Consider the following 20,151-nt stretch of genomic DNA (forward strand, 5'->3'; position numbering starts at 1 on the left):
TAGCTGGTATTAGCTTAATAACCTTGTTTCCAAACACCGCAAACAACAGATCAGAAAATATGGGGATAGGATCAACCAGTTATCCTCATTAATTTAAAAAAAAAAAAAAAGTGGTGGTTATTTTTGTTATAGTCAGCAAGCATCAACAATCACAGCAACCCCAAACAGGTGATCAGTTTTAATACCAAATGTTTGGTGAATACAATCCCTGCATAATATATGTTCACACACTACACATTGGACATGTATATCTACAGAAAGTGACTGCTGATACTATTGCAGCAAAATGTCTGTTTGAGCATGGTACATTAATGCTGATATATTATACACAATATGCAAAAATAATGCCACGCCTAAGCAGCGTAAGTGTCGTAATACTCAACAGCACTGCCCCACCACCATTAGCACACCTATATGAGATTCAACCTTGGTGCTTCTGATGGACACAGTGTTGCTTCTCCGAATGACATGTGAGACTTTGCCTATGTACTCTAAATTCACCACGTATGATTCCAGCACACCGTGCTGCCTTTACTCAGTCAGAGCGGTGGTACACATTCATTAATTGGGTATATTGCACGCTACCAGGAGAAGAGATGTTAAGGTATCTGGTACCATGAAGCAGCAAGAAATCAGGCAAAAAAAAAAAAAAGACTCTGCATACCGGTACTCTACTTCACCTCATATGATGCATGTACAATATGCTGCCTTAAAAGGGCATTGTACCGGTTTTTTTATTTTTTTATATGTTGTTCTTTTAATTCTAAAACACCCAGCGGTGCAAACAGAATCAAAATTTCATAACGATTTAGCCCGTAATTTCATGTTAATAACTGAACTTTTTGGGTGAGAATTATGCTAATGAGCTGACGAGCCCGGATGTCGTGACGTCACAGGTGCCAACTATATCACTGATTACAAGCTCTCGCATACGTGTGCGTTAAATCGTACCGAGTAGCAGACGACGCTTAGGCCCAATTTAGCTAGCAGGCGGCACTTGTGTACTGTCCTATTCATGCAGCTGTCTCAAATTTCGCTGAACCAAATCGCACCAAAATTACAGGATATACTTCTAAGCATATTTCAAAATACTGTCTTATATTTGAACGAAATTGGTAATCGAGAAGTATCAATATTGACGCCGACTTTCAAGTCGTCACTCAAAAAAAACTCACTCTTCGCGAGAGATCATGGTAAACGCGACATGCACAATCTAGAACTGAAGTTAGCCGACTAGTACTTTGCGACGGGGAATTTACGCGGGAACTAAACTAAAAAATGTCATGATTTTGGCGATTTGTGTGATTTACGAACTATATTTTTCATTCGACTTAGCTCAAATAATTTATAAATTGATTTTGTGCTCCCGACTACTTGAAAGATTTGTCTCATCATATTACATGGCTAACTTCAGTCTGTGCGTGCGCAGGCAGGTAGGGCCTATGTCGCGATCACTCTTGTTTAGTCGTACAGAGCAGATTATTTTTAGCGATGACAGGAAAGTCGACAACTTCACTTACGCTTCCCGACTTGCGATTTGGTTCCAATTAGCGTGAGCAAGTGGACATGAGTCATAGAGTATTTCCTGTGATTTTGGTGCAATTTGGTTAAGTGAATTTTGAGACATCTACATGGATATGGAAGTACGCTAGCACTATACCTACACCAGCGCTTGAATCGCGAAGCGGTGGCACTGTTAGTATCTACGTGGTCAGGCACTCTTCCGAGGTATGGGTCCTACTAAAACTAAACTAGATCTAGATCTAGTCCTTGGTGTTAATACGACCACCATGAGATTTATCTCGACTACAAAACATTGGAAATCCATAAAGCAGATACCTTACCTGAAAAATTCAGCACAGGAACAACAGTGTCTGCAGGACAAGGGTCCAGATCTGGATCTGGAGTCTGGACTTTCGTCTGGACTTTCTTCAAGTTCTGGCAGCAGGGGTATGTATACTATAACGTTTACGCTGTGCCTATTAGCGCTGTGCACGTACAGCTGTCGATGGGGCGGCGAGTGAGTGTAGGGGCCTACTCATCAAGACTTGAACTGCCACGTAACGTTAGAATCTACTCGGTCCTTGACTGCTCACTAGTCTTAGTCCTAGTTCTAGTCTAGAGTCTATGTGTACTGGGTGCCGTTTTCTTCTAACTAGGCGTAAACCGTGATTGCCGTTGACTATCACTCAGTCCTCATCTTCGTTAGATAAGTTTGAACTGTCGAACCATTATCGCTCATCATCATCAATGCATAGTATATAGTTAGTGCAACGTTACTTACACACAGTTTTCTATGGGCAGCACGTTCGGACAATGATGCCAATTTCATTTTGCATATCTGGAATATTCCCCACAAATTTTATCTAAATAAAAAGCTTTTGAAGAGATTCCTTTTAAAAATTAATTAATATTGTATAACATGTTTATTTCAGCTCCATAATGCAATTTTATTAAATAACAGTTTTTGCAGTACTTCATGTGAGATTTCATCAGTAAATTGACATGTGTAGTTCGTTTTGCTAAAGTCGGAGGGTGGCACCTGTGACGTATGCCAAATTGTGTGGATCGTTCCATGGCTTGCTCGTTTTCATTTTTTTCAAAAAATTATTACAGGCTTATCCTGGGTTTTAGAATCCTCTCTTTCCAGTTGTAGGCATCAAAAAAATGTAGATTAGAATTATCAGACAATTAGAAAATGTCAGTACAGTTTTCTTTTAAAGGCACATGGTCCCGGTGGTTTAGCCAAATGCGTACGCGGGCGCACTGAGCAAGTTTCCTATGGAGACCTATGCTATCGGCTCCTCTTTAGCTCTTACGCTGTGACCCACTTCCCCGAGTCCGAAGAAGTCTGATCCACTGTAGTCAGTGGTCTGATCACAGTTCACCCCATGATTCGGCTGAGGGGGATGACAGCTTTAGCAAACTTCTGTTGTGATGTCATAATAAGAAGCACATATACACACACCCTGGCATTACTACAGACTGCGTGATGCGCAAAGACAACGAAGGCAATGTTACTTAGCAACATCTACGTGCTTTACTCGGCAATCTTCGTATCAATGCTAAAGGTGATCGGCAGTATCATCAACAGTGCCCTCTACACTACCGGGACTATGCGCCTTTAATCGTGTTGGCAAATGCTAAGCTAGAGAAGTACAGGTGTAGTACATGTTCATTATTGGGGTATATTGCAGTAATCATGAGTAGAGATGTTAAGGGGCCCAGTACCATAATGCAACAAGAAATTGGGGGGGGGGGGGAATTGGACCAGTTTATGGAGATGACCTTTAATGCTACAAACTATCAACTATAAACTCCCTCAGCTTGATTACCAGTAATGAAGTTAATCACTCCCCACATCCAGGAACTAACGAGCAGGTCATCTTCACTTCATAATCAAGACTCCGCTGTCATGATTTTAATTCCATGATCTCCAGAAGGACAGATGGACCACCACATTAGTATCCTGAAAAACTGAAAGTAGTTCAGCCTCTGGGCTGCTATTTTCAGTCACTTAACCACATTAACTCAATTCAATTCAGTCCTTATGGGAAGAAATGTTGGGGGAGGGGGAATGGGGTGTATATAAACAAAATGTCAGCAGAACGCAGTATTAAAAATGAGGGTTAAATGATTTCTACAGCATGCCTCTGTATCAAATCTGTCACAACCCTTAACAAACCTGATATATCATGCAATACAAATGGTGCTCTGTAAGATGCCGGACCAAAGAGGTTGGCAGGCACTATATAGCTGAGTGTGTTTCCAGATTGTTAAAAAAAAAGAAGAAAACAAAAAACTCATTGTCCTCATTACGACCAGAGGCTCTGTTATTGTATATAGGATTGCATAATCATGTATAGATGTATGAATTTATTGTGATTAAATAAGAATGCTACAATGTACCTGTTTTGAAAACATGAATGTAGGCAACTAGATATATCATACAATTCAATTTTTAACCATGTAGTGTCAGTAATATGGTCATTTGGCAAGTTATTCAGTAGCATGATTTTGGTCATGGGCATACAGTAAACTTCAGCATTTAACTATCATAACTTTTGTGTGTTTGTGTACTCAGTTATGTTTGTCCATTCACTGAAAATCACTAAGCAGTCCAGTAAGCACAGTTTTACCATAATTATTTTTCAAAAACCTTGCAGAAATTAAAATTGTACTTACTTGAACCCACATAGATATTTCCACACAAGTGACATGATCAATTATTGTGTCAACTCTACCAGTGGGTTTTCTGTTGGACAGTCAAATCTCCCCCTTTTGTTATTTGTTTTTGTTTGTTTTGTTTGTTCATTTCCATCTGAGAAGATGGCTGGATAGCCCATATTCAGCTACATTAAGCTGGTCTTCCATGGGGTCATTGGATGTGAGGTGGGACTACTTCTCTTTTTTCTCTAATAGGTGTTGCAATGTGCTCTAGTAGACAGGGGTTTTTGGAAAGTTATGTTACAGAATTCTCATACGGCACTTGTTTCAAGCCTATAATCTTCTTCAAAGTTTTTGATTTAAAAAAAAACAAAAACACTACAATATAAATCACCTTGCAATCAAAGACACATTTTCTGCTGATCAAGCTCTGTTTTGTAGTGTCTGTGCCAAGGTATTGATATCTTATTTAAAGTTTGCACTTCCTATGTACCTTACATCAAGTACTATCAATTTACGAAATGCTTTTATATTACCTGCGTCATATATTTCAGTTATCAAATGTTCTAACTGTACATAAATACATTTTGGATGTTACTGGCAGATTTTTTTGAGTGATCTATTCCTTTCAATCTCTACTATTCAGTACATCACTCTCTTCCATTGCTGTATTTACTTTTTGTTACCACTGCAACGTATGCATTGTTTCTCTCATTATACATTCATTTGTGTATATATATTGTATTGTATTTTGACTTGTGCTTCTTACAAAATGTTAAACAATATAATTTGGCAAAAGTAAATACTTTGCCTGATGTATTATATTTTCTTTAATGGAAATAAAGTATAATCAGACTGAATTAACATAATTAGTATGAATTGCAATTCTACTAGTCAACGGACCCTGTCTGATCAAAATTTGATGGCAAATTACATATACTTTTGTTTGTCATTTCTGTACATTTCATTATCTGCCACAAATTTTGCTCTGAAAAGGTTTGCTATGTCAGGAAAATAGAAATTCCTCTCACTTAAATACATTCATGTTAAGTCTGCACATTCAACGAGAGCCCTCACAACCCTGAAATAGCTATAATGACCACATCTATCTTGAAGGTTTTAGTGCAACACATGGGTGGCCCGGGGGAAACAGGGAGAAAAAGACACACACACACATTGAGTTATGTACCAATGCTTTTCTAGAGAGAGGGAGGGTCTGAATTAAAAATGGAAGATGAAGGGGGGGGGGAGGGGTTGGACTGGTTTGCTGTAGGATTTTAAAGAGCTGGTGAAAATTGAACCACCTGGTCAATATATCCATATACTTATGTTTGTTTTTTATCATTTTTTTTTTTACCATGGCCTTGTTCTGGCATCATAGGTAAAAGAAACCTCATCATCAGCAGACTGGCGAGCTACAATGAGAGGGAGCATATTTAGGAGGGAGAAACGAAGTAATAGCACATGATACAACGTGTACATGAACATGATGCAGAGCCCTGAGGCCATGATATATCTCACACATACTTGTAAGCATACATTCTGGACAATACAAATGTATATAATTGGATGGAAAGCTATAAATAGCAGAAGAACTGCCATGGTCAATGTCTCTTGAAGAAATTTACTCAAAACACCATGAACATTCGAAAACCAACACTTCAAGCAGCATCCAGTGGCTGAGATTTGCAATTTCTGTGAACTCTGAATAACAGCAGCTGATATGTCTTTCAGAGATACAAGTACATGTGACATTTCTTGCTGAAGTTTGTAAAGGATTAAATATGAAACACTATCACTCTTGGTAAAGAATCAACAAGATGCTCTATGGTACTCTATGGTTATTGGAGCACAAGATGAGTACTGCATATGACACACATTTTTAGCAAGTCTAATTTTTCGCAAATTAGAATTTCCCAACAATTTTGCGAGTGGTTGAATTTGCGATTGTGGAATACAGTACCAAACAAAGAAATGTATGTGTGCACGTCACCAAGCATTCATGTCAGAACCAGAATTAATATTTTTTTTTCATGTTTTTGAATTCATCAATACCACTCGCTCATGAAATTTACAAAAGTGAAGATCTCTCAAATTATTTGCTATATAAATCATGCCATTTGATTTTTTAATCTGAAATTTGACCAAAAATTAGGGCCACTGACCATGGCATAAAGGCTCTCCAAGTTTTGTGATTAAAAGATGCAGAGACCATCAGTAACATACATACATTTATATCAGAAGAAAGACAGCAATTTGCCAGAGGCCTGCTATGGGGAAATTTCTTTCAAAACATGAAATAGTTTCAATGATGACCATGAGGTCTGACATTGTTATTTGAGTGGGATTCAAAACACCTGAAAAAGAAATAAAAACTTGACATAAGATGCCTTGAAGAATACCCAAGGCTTATGCATTTATCAAACAGTAAGAAGGATACATAATGTACATACTGAAGGACAAATGACAATATGACCCAAGGATTTATTTGACAGGAGGCAGTGCAAAGAAGACATTACTGGCAACAGGTGGATTTCTTTGACTAATATTCAAAACAACACAAGGTTGACAAGGAGAGAAAGTGAGAGAAAGATAGATAGATATACTAGATAGAGAGAGAGAGAAAGGTTATCAAACATTTTATTTTGTGCCAGTCTGTAAGTCTACAAACACAGCGTGGTAAACAATATATGAAAATTACAACAAAAAAATTCAAAAAAAAAAGCTCTTCCTCATTAACCACGAGCACAGTTGCCACATTTTCTTTTAAAGGCAAACTCTGTCACTATGCCTCATGCACAGCCGTCAATATCCACCCTATCCCAGTCCCCCTTAACCCGTTGATGATGAGTCCAGAGTAAACTTGGGCAATGTCTACAGGAAATGCATGTTGCAGCAAAATCAACCCATCCTCAACAGGTTAAAACTAAGAGTCCACTATGCAATCACGTCCACTGCAATAAATCGAACAAACAAAACACAATAACATACTGTTAGACAGAACATGACACAAGAAGCGTCATTGGGATCACTGATGTCATACATGAAGTACGAAACTTAAGGTAAAAAAAAAAAAATAAAATCTGAAAGGTTTAAATGTTTTTGTACTACAATTATGATGCGGTCATGTCATCCCATAACAAGTTTCCTGTTAACCTGTGCAAAAACTTTTCCTACAGAATTTCTAATTTGTCAAAATGAATAAAGAAGAATTCACTGCCGATAACTTCCTTTTAATAATTGCAGAATTAAATACCTATTAAACAAAAACAAATTTTAAGGGGAATGGGCTTGCTGTCGATTAATAATTCATCCAAAGGCATGTCTTATGGTATCTTTTTATAGAGTAAAAAACTACTGGAGAATTTTCATTCGTCTGTGATACAGATATTACTGTGTTAAAATGTAATACTCTGTAACATTTCTATTGCATGTACTGTATGATTTCAATGGAACTCTTGCTTTTTTTTTTTAGTATATTGATGACAGTCATCTTGCATGAATACATGAAGTATGAAGTGCAGCTCCACCGCAAGAGAATAAAGTCAGCGCTGGATTGCGGTGAAATATCATTCCAATGTGTTATGTAAGCGTAATGTTTTGTTTGTGGTTTTGTTGTTGTTGCTACTGTAATTGTTTTGTTCCTGTATTCCCTTCAGCCAAAGCAAAAAATGCATTGTGCATTATGCAATTATTGAATCATAATTTCTTCAGCCAGGTTTGTATGGTTTTGTCACTTGAACCAAAAACCAGTGAAACTGCCTCATTACTTTCTCTTCTTTACTGCTCTTGCTGCTGTCATAAAGTTTTCATAATCTTCTTTAACATAAAAGAAACTTACATCTACACTGGTTGCGGTAGCAATTGCATTCGTAGTTGGAGAAAAATATTTGAACTATATGAATGATGTGAGCAGGTGAAGGTAGGATGCATCCAAAATGATACAGAATTCATAACAATAGAGACACGAATACAGTATCTGATGCCAATTATCCAAGTTCGCTGAAACAGAATATACCCTCATAGCATCTAATACGCAACAGGCGAATAAGACATACCTGCTACTTACATTCACATTTTTAGTATCAGAATATACAATGTAGATGTGTGTTCTCTACATCACTGAGGATACATGCACATATAAACTTGTACATGAATGTGTGCATGGGTGCCTGTTTGGGTGATATGGACCACAAAAGCGTTGTGAAGCTCATTATTACTGCTATACTCTGATTAAAAAAAAAAAAAAAATGATTTCCTGCTGCAATACCATCCTTCCACCAAGAGTTTGCCAGGAGAAAAGATTGGAGTCAGCATGTTGTGCACCTTGGAATAATGCCTGCACATTAAAGTAAATCTCACAATGCAAGAAGAGTAATACACGCATGGAGATATTTTTTGATTCCATTGCACCTTGCCAAGGACACCATTATCCTTTCCTTTTTCTGTGTCTTTAAAAATTCACATGTTCCATGAAGTAGGTATGTCCCAGATGATAAATGTGATTTTTGGATAAATGTGCCGTAATGTACCTATACGCCATACATTTCATGAATATGATAATAATATAGTGGAGTCTTAAAAAGCACTTGAAAATTCTACCAAAAAAAGAGAAGAAGATATTTTGCAAATTGGGACATGTCAGACAATCTCGGGAGTGTTAGAATTCATGATTGCATGACAGAATAAGGAATATGTATCATCTCTCTTCAAGATGTAAACTTTGCATTTTACCTTCTCAGAGACGACACAAATTACATTTGTGCTAGCAGCAACAACACTTTGCTTTTTGATGTACATTGTATGTATTTTGCAAACACTCCTTGACTAACAAAATTTCAGAAAATACAGCAACCATGCAAAATATGGCATATACAGCATCTGAAAACCTGCGACCAGTTCTGTGTCAACTTTCAGAATATATAGAGAGCAGATCGCATCATGATAAGGCGAGCTGGATGAATGCAATGTACAGTATACCTTCATCAGTATCAGAATGAATAGCTGATACATACCTTGTATAAATTAGTGTCATGGCACATATTTTTCCCCTATACTTTAGAGATAACTGTTGACTTGCAAAATTCATGACAATTGTGGTTTATAGAAGCATCTATAAACCAGCCTGGGCCTGATAACGGAGGGCTGATGAAACCATGATAGTTGACTTTGGATGATAAATGCAATGTACACTGAAATCAGCATTGTGATGAATGGATGCAGAAAGAATAGTCACCATAAGTCTGAAAAATATCAAGTAGACATTCAAATTCACACACACACACGCACAACACAGCAATCACTACTACTATAATTAGGTATACAATGCTCAGACAAGACTGCAAGATTTTACTCTTTGTCTTTGCATCAGATTGGTCTCACGCATGTGACCCAACAGGTGGGAAAACAAAATGGCTGAATTCATGCCGGGATTAGTTTCTGAATATTTAGTTTCATACTTTCTTACTGCTTTAAAACCAAGCCAATATGGATAGCAGGTGAGTATAAAGTTTTCATGCTCCATTGAGGACTGGGTTCAATTTTTTATTTGCAGCCAGTCTCTCTTAGCAGCTGGAAGTTTGAAGATGACATTGAATAAAGCCACATGCTTGCTTTTAACTTTTATATGTGTGTCTAAATTTTGCTGCATTGTTGCTTTATGCAAAACTTCTGGGATAATTCATAACACAAATTCAGCTTATTCATCATCATTAGAACTAATGCAATATCCCTCTTGGTTGATTTTTTTTTTTTTTTTTTGGGGGGGGGGAGCAAGGAAGGGGGAACGGAAGGGGGCAAGTCTTCCATTACTTCTGCAGGAAGTTGCTGCATATTAGCAAAGCTTTATTCTGTATTGCAGATTCACATTTTAACCCCTTGCAACAAAGTTAACAATAGACTTTGATCCCCCCCAAAAAAAAAAAAAAAAAAAAAAACACACACCTCTATATACATGTGTATGTATGTATATATATATATATATATATATATATATGAATCCCATAAAGTGCTTTGGATGAAAATACTATCAATATACTGCACTCTCAAGTTTCTAACATCAATCAAACATAAGAGGAGAAAAAAAAAAATAAAGACCACTCACTGACGAACACCACTAGATATGTCAATCATTTCCTGATTGACCATACACAGAATTGAGGTCCTCTTTGTATTAATTGTTATGGTGATGTTAGTACAAATAAAGGTAAAAGATTGACAAGTGCAAACAACAAGGTCCGGGCAACAAACGATAAATCATGACTATCATCTAGCTGTCTCTTGTGGACAACCAGATGATCGGGCCCATTCAAAACCAAATCAAATTTACCATTTCCGCAAACGGGCGTCATATAAGCCATCTATGTATGGCCCAGCTGAAAGAGATAGAGCGTGGCAGATGTAAAAAGTGAGTAACTGGATAAAGACCTGTTCATATTTGACTGTAAGCACTCTTCTGTTCTCGGGGACAGTTCAAGAGTGTTACTGAGTGTCTGCTTTGAAAATGTCAGAACTGAAGAACCCAGAGTTAGACCCTTGCCCAGCTGTGGAACAATCAGTACTACTGATGCTCACAAATTACAGTTTCACCCACATAACTATTCTTATCCCTGTGGCAGCAATATCAGTTGGTATTTGATAACAGTGTTCATTAGGCTGCGTTCACATAGAAGTATACTATTCGGGTATTCGGGCTCGTTTTTCGAGGGCACGCAAATAGCTTGAATCGAACGATAGGATTTCCTCACACCGGTTCACATAAGAGGGCACTATTCGAAAGTACGAATAGCTGCGAAAAGTATAGCAAAGTGGGAATCGAGCTTGTTCGATTTTCTTGCAGCGTATACCATCTCTCGTTTATGAAATAATGACAATTTTGGTCTGGATTTGCCCTTTAGCAAAAATAAGCATGTAAACTGACATTCTGATGCAGTTTAGAAATTGTTAATAAGATTTGCTGGGATGTAGGAGGAAGAAATCCTCACTACATGGGATGGTGAGTTGACGGTGCGGGTGATGGTGTATTCGGTGCTCGAATAGCGAATACTGAATAGCGAATAGCGAATAGCGAATACCGAATACTTCTATGTGAAAGCAGCCTTACCCACAATATGCTCTAATCCATTGCCTATCCTCTAAACCCTCTTTCTCACAAATCCTAAAATCCTTTTCTGCACACATACACACACACAGACACACACACACACACACACACACACACACACACACACACACACACACACACACACACACACAAATGCAATGCATCACTCATATACCAAAAATCACCTGTGCATACTGTGACACTATTGCTATTGGTATTCTCTTCCTCTTTTTTAATTGTTCAATGAGGTAGAGAAGCTGTCCCTTTAGAAGTCAGATTCAGTGGGTCTAAACTGGTCATGTGTTCTCAAAATGCAATGCAATCAGCCCATAATAAGCAAAAGGAAGCTGCATTTTACCATCTCTGTATGCATACACTGTAAATCCCTCTTACAATTCCTTCAATCAATAACAATTATGGTTGAATAGATGTGTCGATTTAAGAAGATTTAATGCATGTGTCTAAAGAAAAAGCTGTGATATTATTCACTGTTTACATACATGTCACAGTGTCAAATTAGTATGAAGACTGGCTTTGGTAAAATACCATTCATTTCCTTAAAAAAAAAAAAGAAGAAGAAGAAGAAGAAGAAATGATGATAAAACTCTTGTACAATAAGTATTCTACAAATAGTCTGCCTCTCAGCAAAATGTCTATGGGACATTTTAAGAGGCCGGATAGGACATTTGATATGGTCACTGTCACACAGGCTTGCAATGCAGGGCACATGGCTTTGCTGCAGATACCCTTTCATTTTACACAATGCCTCACAGGCAGTCACTCATAGCATACAGTGTATATTCCACTGTGTTATGTGATACAACAATATACTTGGTAGTGTCACAGACACACACAGACACACACACTCTCTCTCTCCCTCCCTCCCTCTCTCTCTTCTCTCACCCTTTCTCTCACCCTTTCTCTCTCCCTCAGAAGTCCAGTCAGATGTAACTGGGAAGGACAAATTCCCATATGATGATCGCTTATTATTGGGAGCTGTCTCTTTCCGAGAAACGGCATAACGGCATTTTACAAAATCCCATGCTGCTTTCTCTCCAATCATTCCCAAAAGTCACATATTTCCCCTTAAAATGACCTCTTTCCAAGACTCCAAGTAGAGGCTTTTGGAAGGGAAAATGATAATTTACATGTTTGTACTCTGTGTGCCCTTCCTGCCTGTACAAACCATTTCATAACGAGGTCTGCTAATTGTGAGATGAGTGAATAACCAAACACATTTTCAGGATATTCCATTATTGCTATTCATCTGATAGTAATACTGAATTCTTGCATGATACATTAGAGCAATCCCAGAGAAAATGAAGGTTTAGACACATATTATCATATCATTATTAGTATCAATTTTTTTATTATCATTATTATTATTATTATTATTATTATTATTATTATTATTATTATTATTACTACTATTATGATCATTAACATTATTATCATTATTATTTTACAAACACTCACATTGTACCTTAGTACTTCAAGAAGAACCCAGGCAGGATTAGGGCAATATTCTTTCTTTCTTTCTTTTCTTTGTTTTTTCAATGTCATAGTTTGTTTTTGTGTTGAAATGAACATCAAGAGGAACACATTGTTAGCCTGATATTTTTTGTTCATTCACCACTAATCCAGCCTGACTAATCACATTTGATTTGATAGACTTGTCTTCTGTAACAATAATTCAGTAATTACATTGTCAATTCTATTCAATGACATATATTGCATTTACAGCTTTTATAACTTATCTGCAGCCCTATAGACACTTTATTATCAAAATAAAGCTTACCATACTAACAGCTTTATCACACTGAGCTTCTAGTGAGCAGCTACACTTTAATCACCTTGGCATCTGTGTTTTACAGCTATGATGTCTAAATTGCCTTCTTTTTATAGTACATAGCTCTTAACTGGAATACTTTAATGACTGCTTCTGGTAATTACAGTCATTATGCGTCTTAATACAATTTGCTGATGTGTAGTCATGACCAGTGACCATTATTGTCTAGCTGTACCACTCAATATCAATCAAATCCTGCCACACTTCGATCTGTTGGGAGAATATGACATCCTAAGCTTTGGACATTGAAAGTACAAAGCAAGATAGGATAGCAACAATGTGACCAATTCACCTTCATAACAAAATGTCAACATGTAAACATGACAACTTGTGAAGGCCATTTCAGTCGTAGCCCTTTTCTGTGACGGAAATACCACAGAGGGTATTGACTCCATCATGACTCCAGTGTAACTTTTGCAGTTTAAAACTGCACATCACTGAAACACCGAACATCACGAACTGCATTCATGCAGCTCATTCACCTACTGTAGCAGTGACTCAAATGTTCACAGAAAAGGTCAAATTAAAGCATTACAGTAAGGAGTACAAGACATTACAAGAGTAACGTACACAAGACTTTGCAAGAGTATTCAAAGTGTTTGATGTATACTTGAATGCCTTGTCTTCACATTTCTTTATCACATTTCAAATACATTGACTCAAATGAATAAAGTGGTGGGAGGGAAGGGGGCCTTACCTGGGTAGGAGCGGTAAAAGCCATCAGCACTGCCAAAGTACTGCCACAGCAGCTGGGGATCCTCCTCAAAGTTTTCGAGGAAGACGCTGTCAACATCTTCGGTTGCCTGGATACCATTCAGGATCACTTTGTCTGCGTGAACAAGGGATGACATACATAAGACCACAATAGCAAGATTCAACAATTAAATCTTAACCCATTGAAGACGAGTCCCGAGTATAATAGAGGGCAGGCGTCTATAGGAAATGCGAGTTGTAGCAAAATCAGCCCATCCTCAATGGGTTAAAATCCTCATTGCTACTATTTCAGGAATATGAGTGAATAAATGCATCATGAGTCAAATCAGATTCAAAATATCTCTGGGTCCACATATGCCATATTTTACGCCTTCCATTTCATGAATTTTTATGGTTGACATTTTACTTTTTATTAATGGCATTCTGACATAAAGAAATGCTGCACACTAGCACTGGTCCGACGGTCTCTGATCAGTAAAAATTACTGTTGCACCATTAACTCTTTCAGAAACGGACCAGTAAAAAAAATGGAAAAACTGGGTACCTACTGGTCATACCAGTAGAAAAAAATGGGTTAGTGTGTGGCCTGCATAGAGGCTGAAATTTATCAGTGTTCTGCCAAAGGAAGACATGGGTCCACAATAAGGCACTCTGTTTGACATTGTTGTATCTTTAAATGCCTTATGGCATCCCTTTGCTGTTAAATTGTCGTGTTGTGTAATCATGAGAAATGCATTCTTGTTGTGGTTATTGACTTCTGCAAAGGTAGTCATGAAGACGGTTTTCACACTTGCAAAAGACTCCATACATTGTATCTGTATTACACTATGCTTCTGGAATGCATTTCTTATGCTATGTTTACGTCATTTTGCCATCAGTCACAACAGTCCCATTTGCCTGAAACGTAATGCACTGTGGTAGGGTGGAATATTCTCCTCCCCCCCCCCCCCCCCCCCCCCGTATATTTTAGTCTTGTTCATTCCAGTATTCGCTCTAGTGAACAACATGTAGCTACCAGGCACCATTCTCATGGTGTCTGGTCAGGCTAGACTACACATACATGTAATTCTCATCGCGTCCCATTACGTACCGCCTCCAAGTTTTGTTACGGACTATTACATGCTGCATATAACTGCATAAGACATCATACACCTACTGCATCAAAAACTTCATGGCCTGTCAATGAACGTTCCCCACAGCTCTCAGTATGCTTGCATACAGGAGTATGCACAACAATGTTTCATGTGAACACACAATCAAGCCAGGTTTTGCCTCCTCATGTTAGATTTCAAGTCAAACCATTTGCATTGTAAATGCACATCAGAAATGGGGCAAAACTTGATTGAAAAGCATTTCTAGACCACATCTGGCCAAACAAATGTGATTCAAGTTAATTCTACATTCAGACTTTGAAAAGCATTTCCACAATTAGATACAAGGAAAAGTAGAAATTACGCGGTGCGTAAAATGTGTCCCCGCTGGAAGTAGCATTTAGTAGCAAAATGTACAATATCGGTAAAAAATCAAGGTCAAAGGTCAAAGAAGTCAAAGGTCAAAATTCTGTGTAGAAGTTTTGAAGCCCTCACCTAGTGCCATCACAAAAAGCAAACGGAATCGAAATCGGGTTTTGATAGAAATGGCGAAGGAGTAGCATTTTGTAGCCAATGTACAATATAGGTCAAAAATCAAGGTCAAAGGTCAAAGAAGTCATAGGCCAAAATTCTGTGTAGAAGTTTTGAAGCCCTCACCTAGTGCCATCACATAAAGAAAACGGAATCGAAATCGGGTTAGAAATGGCAAAGGAGGAGCATTTTGTAGCCAATGTACAATATAGGTCAAAAAGCGAGGTCAAAGGTCAAAGAAGTCCAGGGTCAAAATTCTGTGTAGAAGTTTTGAAGCCCTCACCTACAGACTGTAGTGCCATCACATAAAGCAAACGGAAATGAAATTGGGTTAGAAATGGCAAAGGAGTACCATTTTGTAGCAAAATGTGCAATGCAGGTCAAAAATCAAGGTCAAAGGTCAAAGAAGTCAAAGGTCAAAATTCTGTGTAGAAATTTTGAAGCCCTCACCTAGTAACATCACATAAAGCACATGGAATCGAAATCGGGTTAGAAATGGCGAAGGAGTAGCATTTTGTCGCAAAATGTACAATATAGGTCAAAAATCAAGGTCAAAGGTCAAAGAAGTCAAAGGTCAAAATTCTGTGTAAAAGTTTTGAAGCCCTCACCTAGTGCCATCACATAAAGCAAACGGAATCGAAATCGGGTTAGAAATGGCGAAGGAGTAGCATTTTGTAGCCAATGTACAATATAGGTCAAAAATCAAGGTCAAAGGTCAAAGAAGTCAAAGGTCAAAATTCTGTGTAGAAGTTTTGAAGCCCTCGCCTAGTGCCATCACATAAAGCAAACGGAATCAAAATCGGGTTAGAAATGGCGAAGGGGTAGCATTTTGAAGCAAAATGTACAATATAGGTCAAAGGTCAAGGTCAAAGGTCACAACTGAAATTCTGTGTAAAAGTTTCAAAGCTCCCATGTGGTGCTATCATATAAAGCAAACAGAATCAAAATTGGCTCATAAATGACAGAGAAGTAGCAAATTGAACATTTTGATCACACACGGACGCACAGACAGACAGACAGACGGACGGACACACGGACACACACACGTACGGAGCCCGTTTCATAGTCACTTGCTCGAACTCATTCGGCGGGGACAAAAGACATGTTAAGAAACAAGTTTGTAATCACATTTTTTTTTTTTTTTTTGGGGTGTGTTTATCAGCCCTCAAAGATTGAACAGTAAGACAGTTCACTGATCTAATAGGCACATGATGGAAATTGGTTGAAAACATTTAGAAATTTTATATTTTATTCTATTTAGAACTTTGGAGTGTGATGAAGTTTTCATGCACAGGTCAGCACAGGTAAAAAGATAGTACTTACCTCCTTTGTAGATGTCGGTGGGAATCTGCACGGAGCTCTGGCTTAGGTTGACAAATGACTTGAAACGGTCATCAAAATCCAGCTCCACACCAGTCAAGTTCTTAGAGTTTGGGTAACTCACATCTTCTTGCTAAATGGATATTTATTACAAAAATTGAACAGAAAAATGATACAATTCATAGAATTATGACGGTAAATAGGTATAGGCATGGAAAAAATTGGGACTAAATTTTCTCTACACGTACTGCAGCAAAACAGTATCTTATATTGATAATCTACTATAATTATTAGCTTTAATATTATTTTATATCACTTCTATTATTTTCATTATAATAATAATAACAATAATAGTAATAATAATAATAATGATGATGATGATGATGATAATAATACTAATAATAATCATCATCATAATCATGATACTGATAATGATAAGAACAAGAAGAAGTAGTAGAAGTAGTATTAATAGTAATATGATAAAACAGGTCATACATGTATTTACTCAGGGTAGCCTCATCAATGATTGCAGTGAAGATGCCTATTCCAACCTTCTCATACAATTTACAGTTGTGAATGTACTACTGTACACCAAGTTAGTTAAACTGTACAGATTGGCAGAATTTGCTTTGAAATCACACATGAGATTAGATAGGTGAAAAATTTCAAATTTCTGAACATTTTCACAAAACAGTAATATCAGTCACAACCACAAATATGCAAATTTGATATGATGATGTCATCCTTCATTAGTCTCCATCTGACTTACTGTATGCACAAATCTTTATTTTTGATAATTTCTTTTCAAATAAAACCAATACAAAAAATACTTCAACCTTCCTATCAAAATATTTCTGTGTTGATGATAGGAATCAATGAAAGTCATATGACAAAAATTACATTTTGTTTTCTGCAGAATGCATTTCAGTGCCAGTGATGATACCAAACTTTATGCCGAGAAAAAAAAAATCAACTCTTTCCTGGCAATTTTTCAGTTGGCTTCTGTCACACTTGCCTAGCAACATTCAGCAACATGTTACAATTTTCACTGGTAGCATGAATGGCCCTACAGTCAGGTCTTGAATGGCTGCACTACACATCTTTTACCACTTTCCATCCTCTTATCGACTAAGTTCATTCAAATCCTACCTGATGGTACACAAAGTCTTGGTTTAAAGGGATGGTACAGTTTTGAGGTTTTTTTTGCGTGTTTGTGAGATAATGAGAAAGCTCAAACTGAAATACGAAAGAACATGTAACTCGTAGAGGAATTCACAGTTTATTTGATGAAAATTGGTCTTGAAATGGCCGAGATATTCAAAAAAGGGATCCTAATAAAATGCAACAGGCCACGACTTTTATTAGGATCTCTTTTTTTACCTTGTTTTTACCATTTTTACCATTTCAAAACCAATTTTCATCAAATAAACTTTCAATTTCCCTTAGAATTGTATGTTCTTTAACAGTTCATAGAGTGGTTTCTAAATATCTTGCAAAACATAAAAAGCTGAATCCTCACCTCAACCAATACTATACCACCCCTCTGAAACACTAAGCAATGAACATACTCACCTCGATGTCGGGATCTGTTTCATATGCTGCAAAGCTCCTTTCTAGCTTGTCAACTATTTTCTGTATTATAAAAAAAAAGCAGCAGAACCAAGATCAATTATTTATTCAATTTCATCAAACTCCTGTATGTCTCTATTGATTGTCATTCAGTATTTAAAGAACAATGTTCACAGTAAAATTTAAAGAAAATTATAGCACAAATTCATAATACCCCTTCTCTTAGATACACTTTGTGAAATACAAATGTAGTTCATGATCACTATAAACTGTAATTCATGCAGATGTTATCAATTAAAACATTAAGTACATGTAATTGTGTTCCTATAACTTCCTCAAACATTGTAAGGATGCCAGGCATATAGGCCTACACATACAATGTACAGTGCATGATGTGATATATTTTCAATCATTAGACATAATAATCATGTCTGTATACATACGGTGTAGTGTTGGAAGTACAGCTACAGCCTGCCTACAACTGTAATCACGTACCTCTTCTTACGGTATACATATTGTGTCCATTATAGCAAAACTTTCAGTAACTAACTACATTTACACTGTTTTAATGAGAAAAGTAAACATTCAAAATAGCAATTGGGGAATAATTACTATGGAAATGCATAAAAGCTGTGACACTGCTGCACTTTTTGCTGCCAATCATACATTCTCTAACACACACACACAAAAAAAAAAAAATATGATCCAAGTAGCAGCCTTTCTAAAAATGTCTACGCATTGCAAAATTCTTTCTTACTTACTCCTGATTCACATTTCAAGTGGATAAAATTGATACACGAATGTTTAATTATACTTTGTAAATGGCCAGGTTGTCAACATAACTGGCAGTATATACTTAAAATGTTACATTTTTGTAAAATAAGAAGTAATAACTCTGATAGAGGTTATCTTTGGTGTCCACGAACATATCACATCTAATGGGGAACCTCTAATTAACACTGTGTGTACGTATACAAAGAGTATGAGAAGCTCATGTTTAATTCATATAATTCTAGGCAGATCCACAAAGCTTGTCACCCAGCAGTGAGTTGGTGAGAGTGAGGCATCTGTTGGATAGCACACACAGGTTTGCATGAACACACACACATACACAGTGTACACACTGCCTCACTGCAAAGACAGCATATCATCAGTGTTGTACGGGTACATCTCTCCCTCTCTCTGGTACACACAAGCAACAGCCTTGATGGCTCACCGAGGCTAGACAATTGCCATCGCAGAAATTAATGTCACTGCATTTTGAGGTTCTACAACCCCTCCTCGATCTACAACACGTATCACAAATAAGATGACATTGCACATATAGGGCATTGCGTTAACACTGCAGAATAAAGTGAACTGTGTGTACTACCACTGAAGTATTTATTGTATCTTTCCTACCAAACTTGAAATATGACAGCAGTCTGCAGTGCAACCCTTTTAGACAGACATGAAATTCAGAAGAAGATCAGGTTTCATGAATGAACGAGCAATACAGATCTGAGCACCGATGCTGACACACACCAAACACACATAAATTTAAGATCCATGTTACATTTAAAGGTGACGACAAACTTCCTACAGATTTTGAGTGTGATTGACAATCGTATGTGTCATAATATACGATATGTAGTGTATTTGATAAGTAAATTGGCATGTGCGTCTATCACTTACATTAATGACATGATAATATCTCAGATGGGTGTTATTAATTCATGCTAGATTGAAATTGATCCTCCCTCCTGTTTGTTTGATGCTATCAAGTCGCATTGCCATAATTCTTTTTGTCTCTACTGTAATCCATTCGA

At 37.2% G+C, this 20,151-nt stretch overlaps 1 protein-coding gene across 1 annotated transcript in view; it reads right to left on the reverse strand.

Moving 5' to 3' along the window:
• Positions 1-20,151, reverse strand: part of LOC140240926 (voltage-dependent calcium channel subunit alpha-2/delta-1-like) — a 111,801-nt gene that overhangs the window by 76,814 nt on the left and 14,836 nt on the right. The window contains exons 4-6 of the mRNA XM_072320701.1: positions 18,347-18,406; positions 16,778-16,907; positions 13,816-13,947 (exon numbers count right to left, since the gene is read on the reverse strand). Coding sequence (XP_072176802.1) covers positions 13,816-13,947; positions 16,778-16,907; positions 18,347-18,406 — 322 coding nt within the window. The remainder of the gene's footprint in view (positions 1-13,815; positions 13,948-16,777; positions 16,908-18,346; positions 18,407-20,151) is intronic.

This window comes from Diadema setosum, chromosome 2 (genome assembly GCF_964275005.1).
Source record: "Diadema setosum chromosome 2, eeDiaSeto1, whole genome shotgun sequence".
Classification (NCBI taxonomy): domain Eukaryota; kingdom Metazoa; phylum Echinodermata; class Echinoidea; order Diadematoida; family Diadematidae; genus Diadema; species Diadema setosum.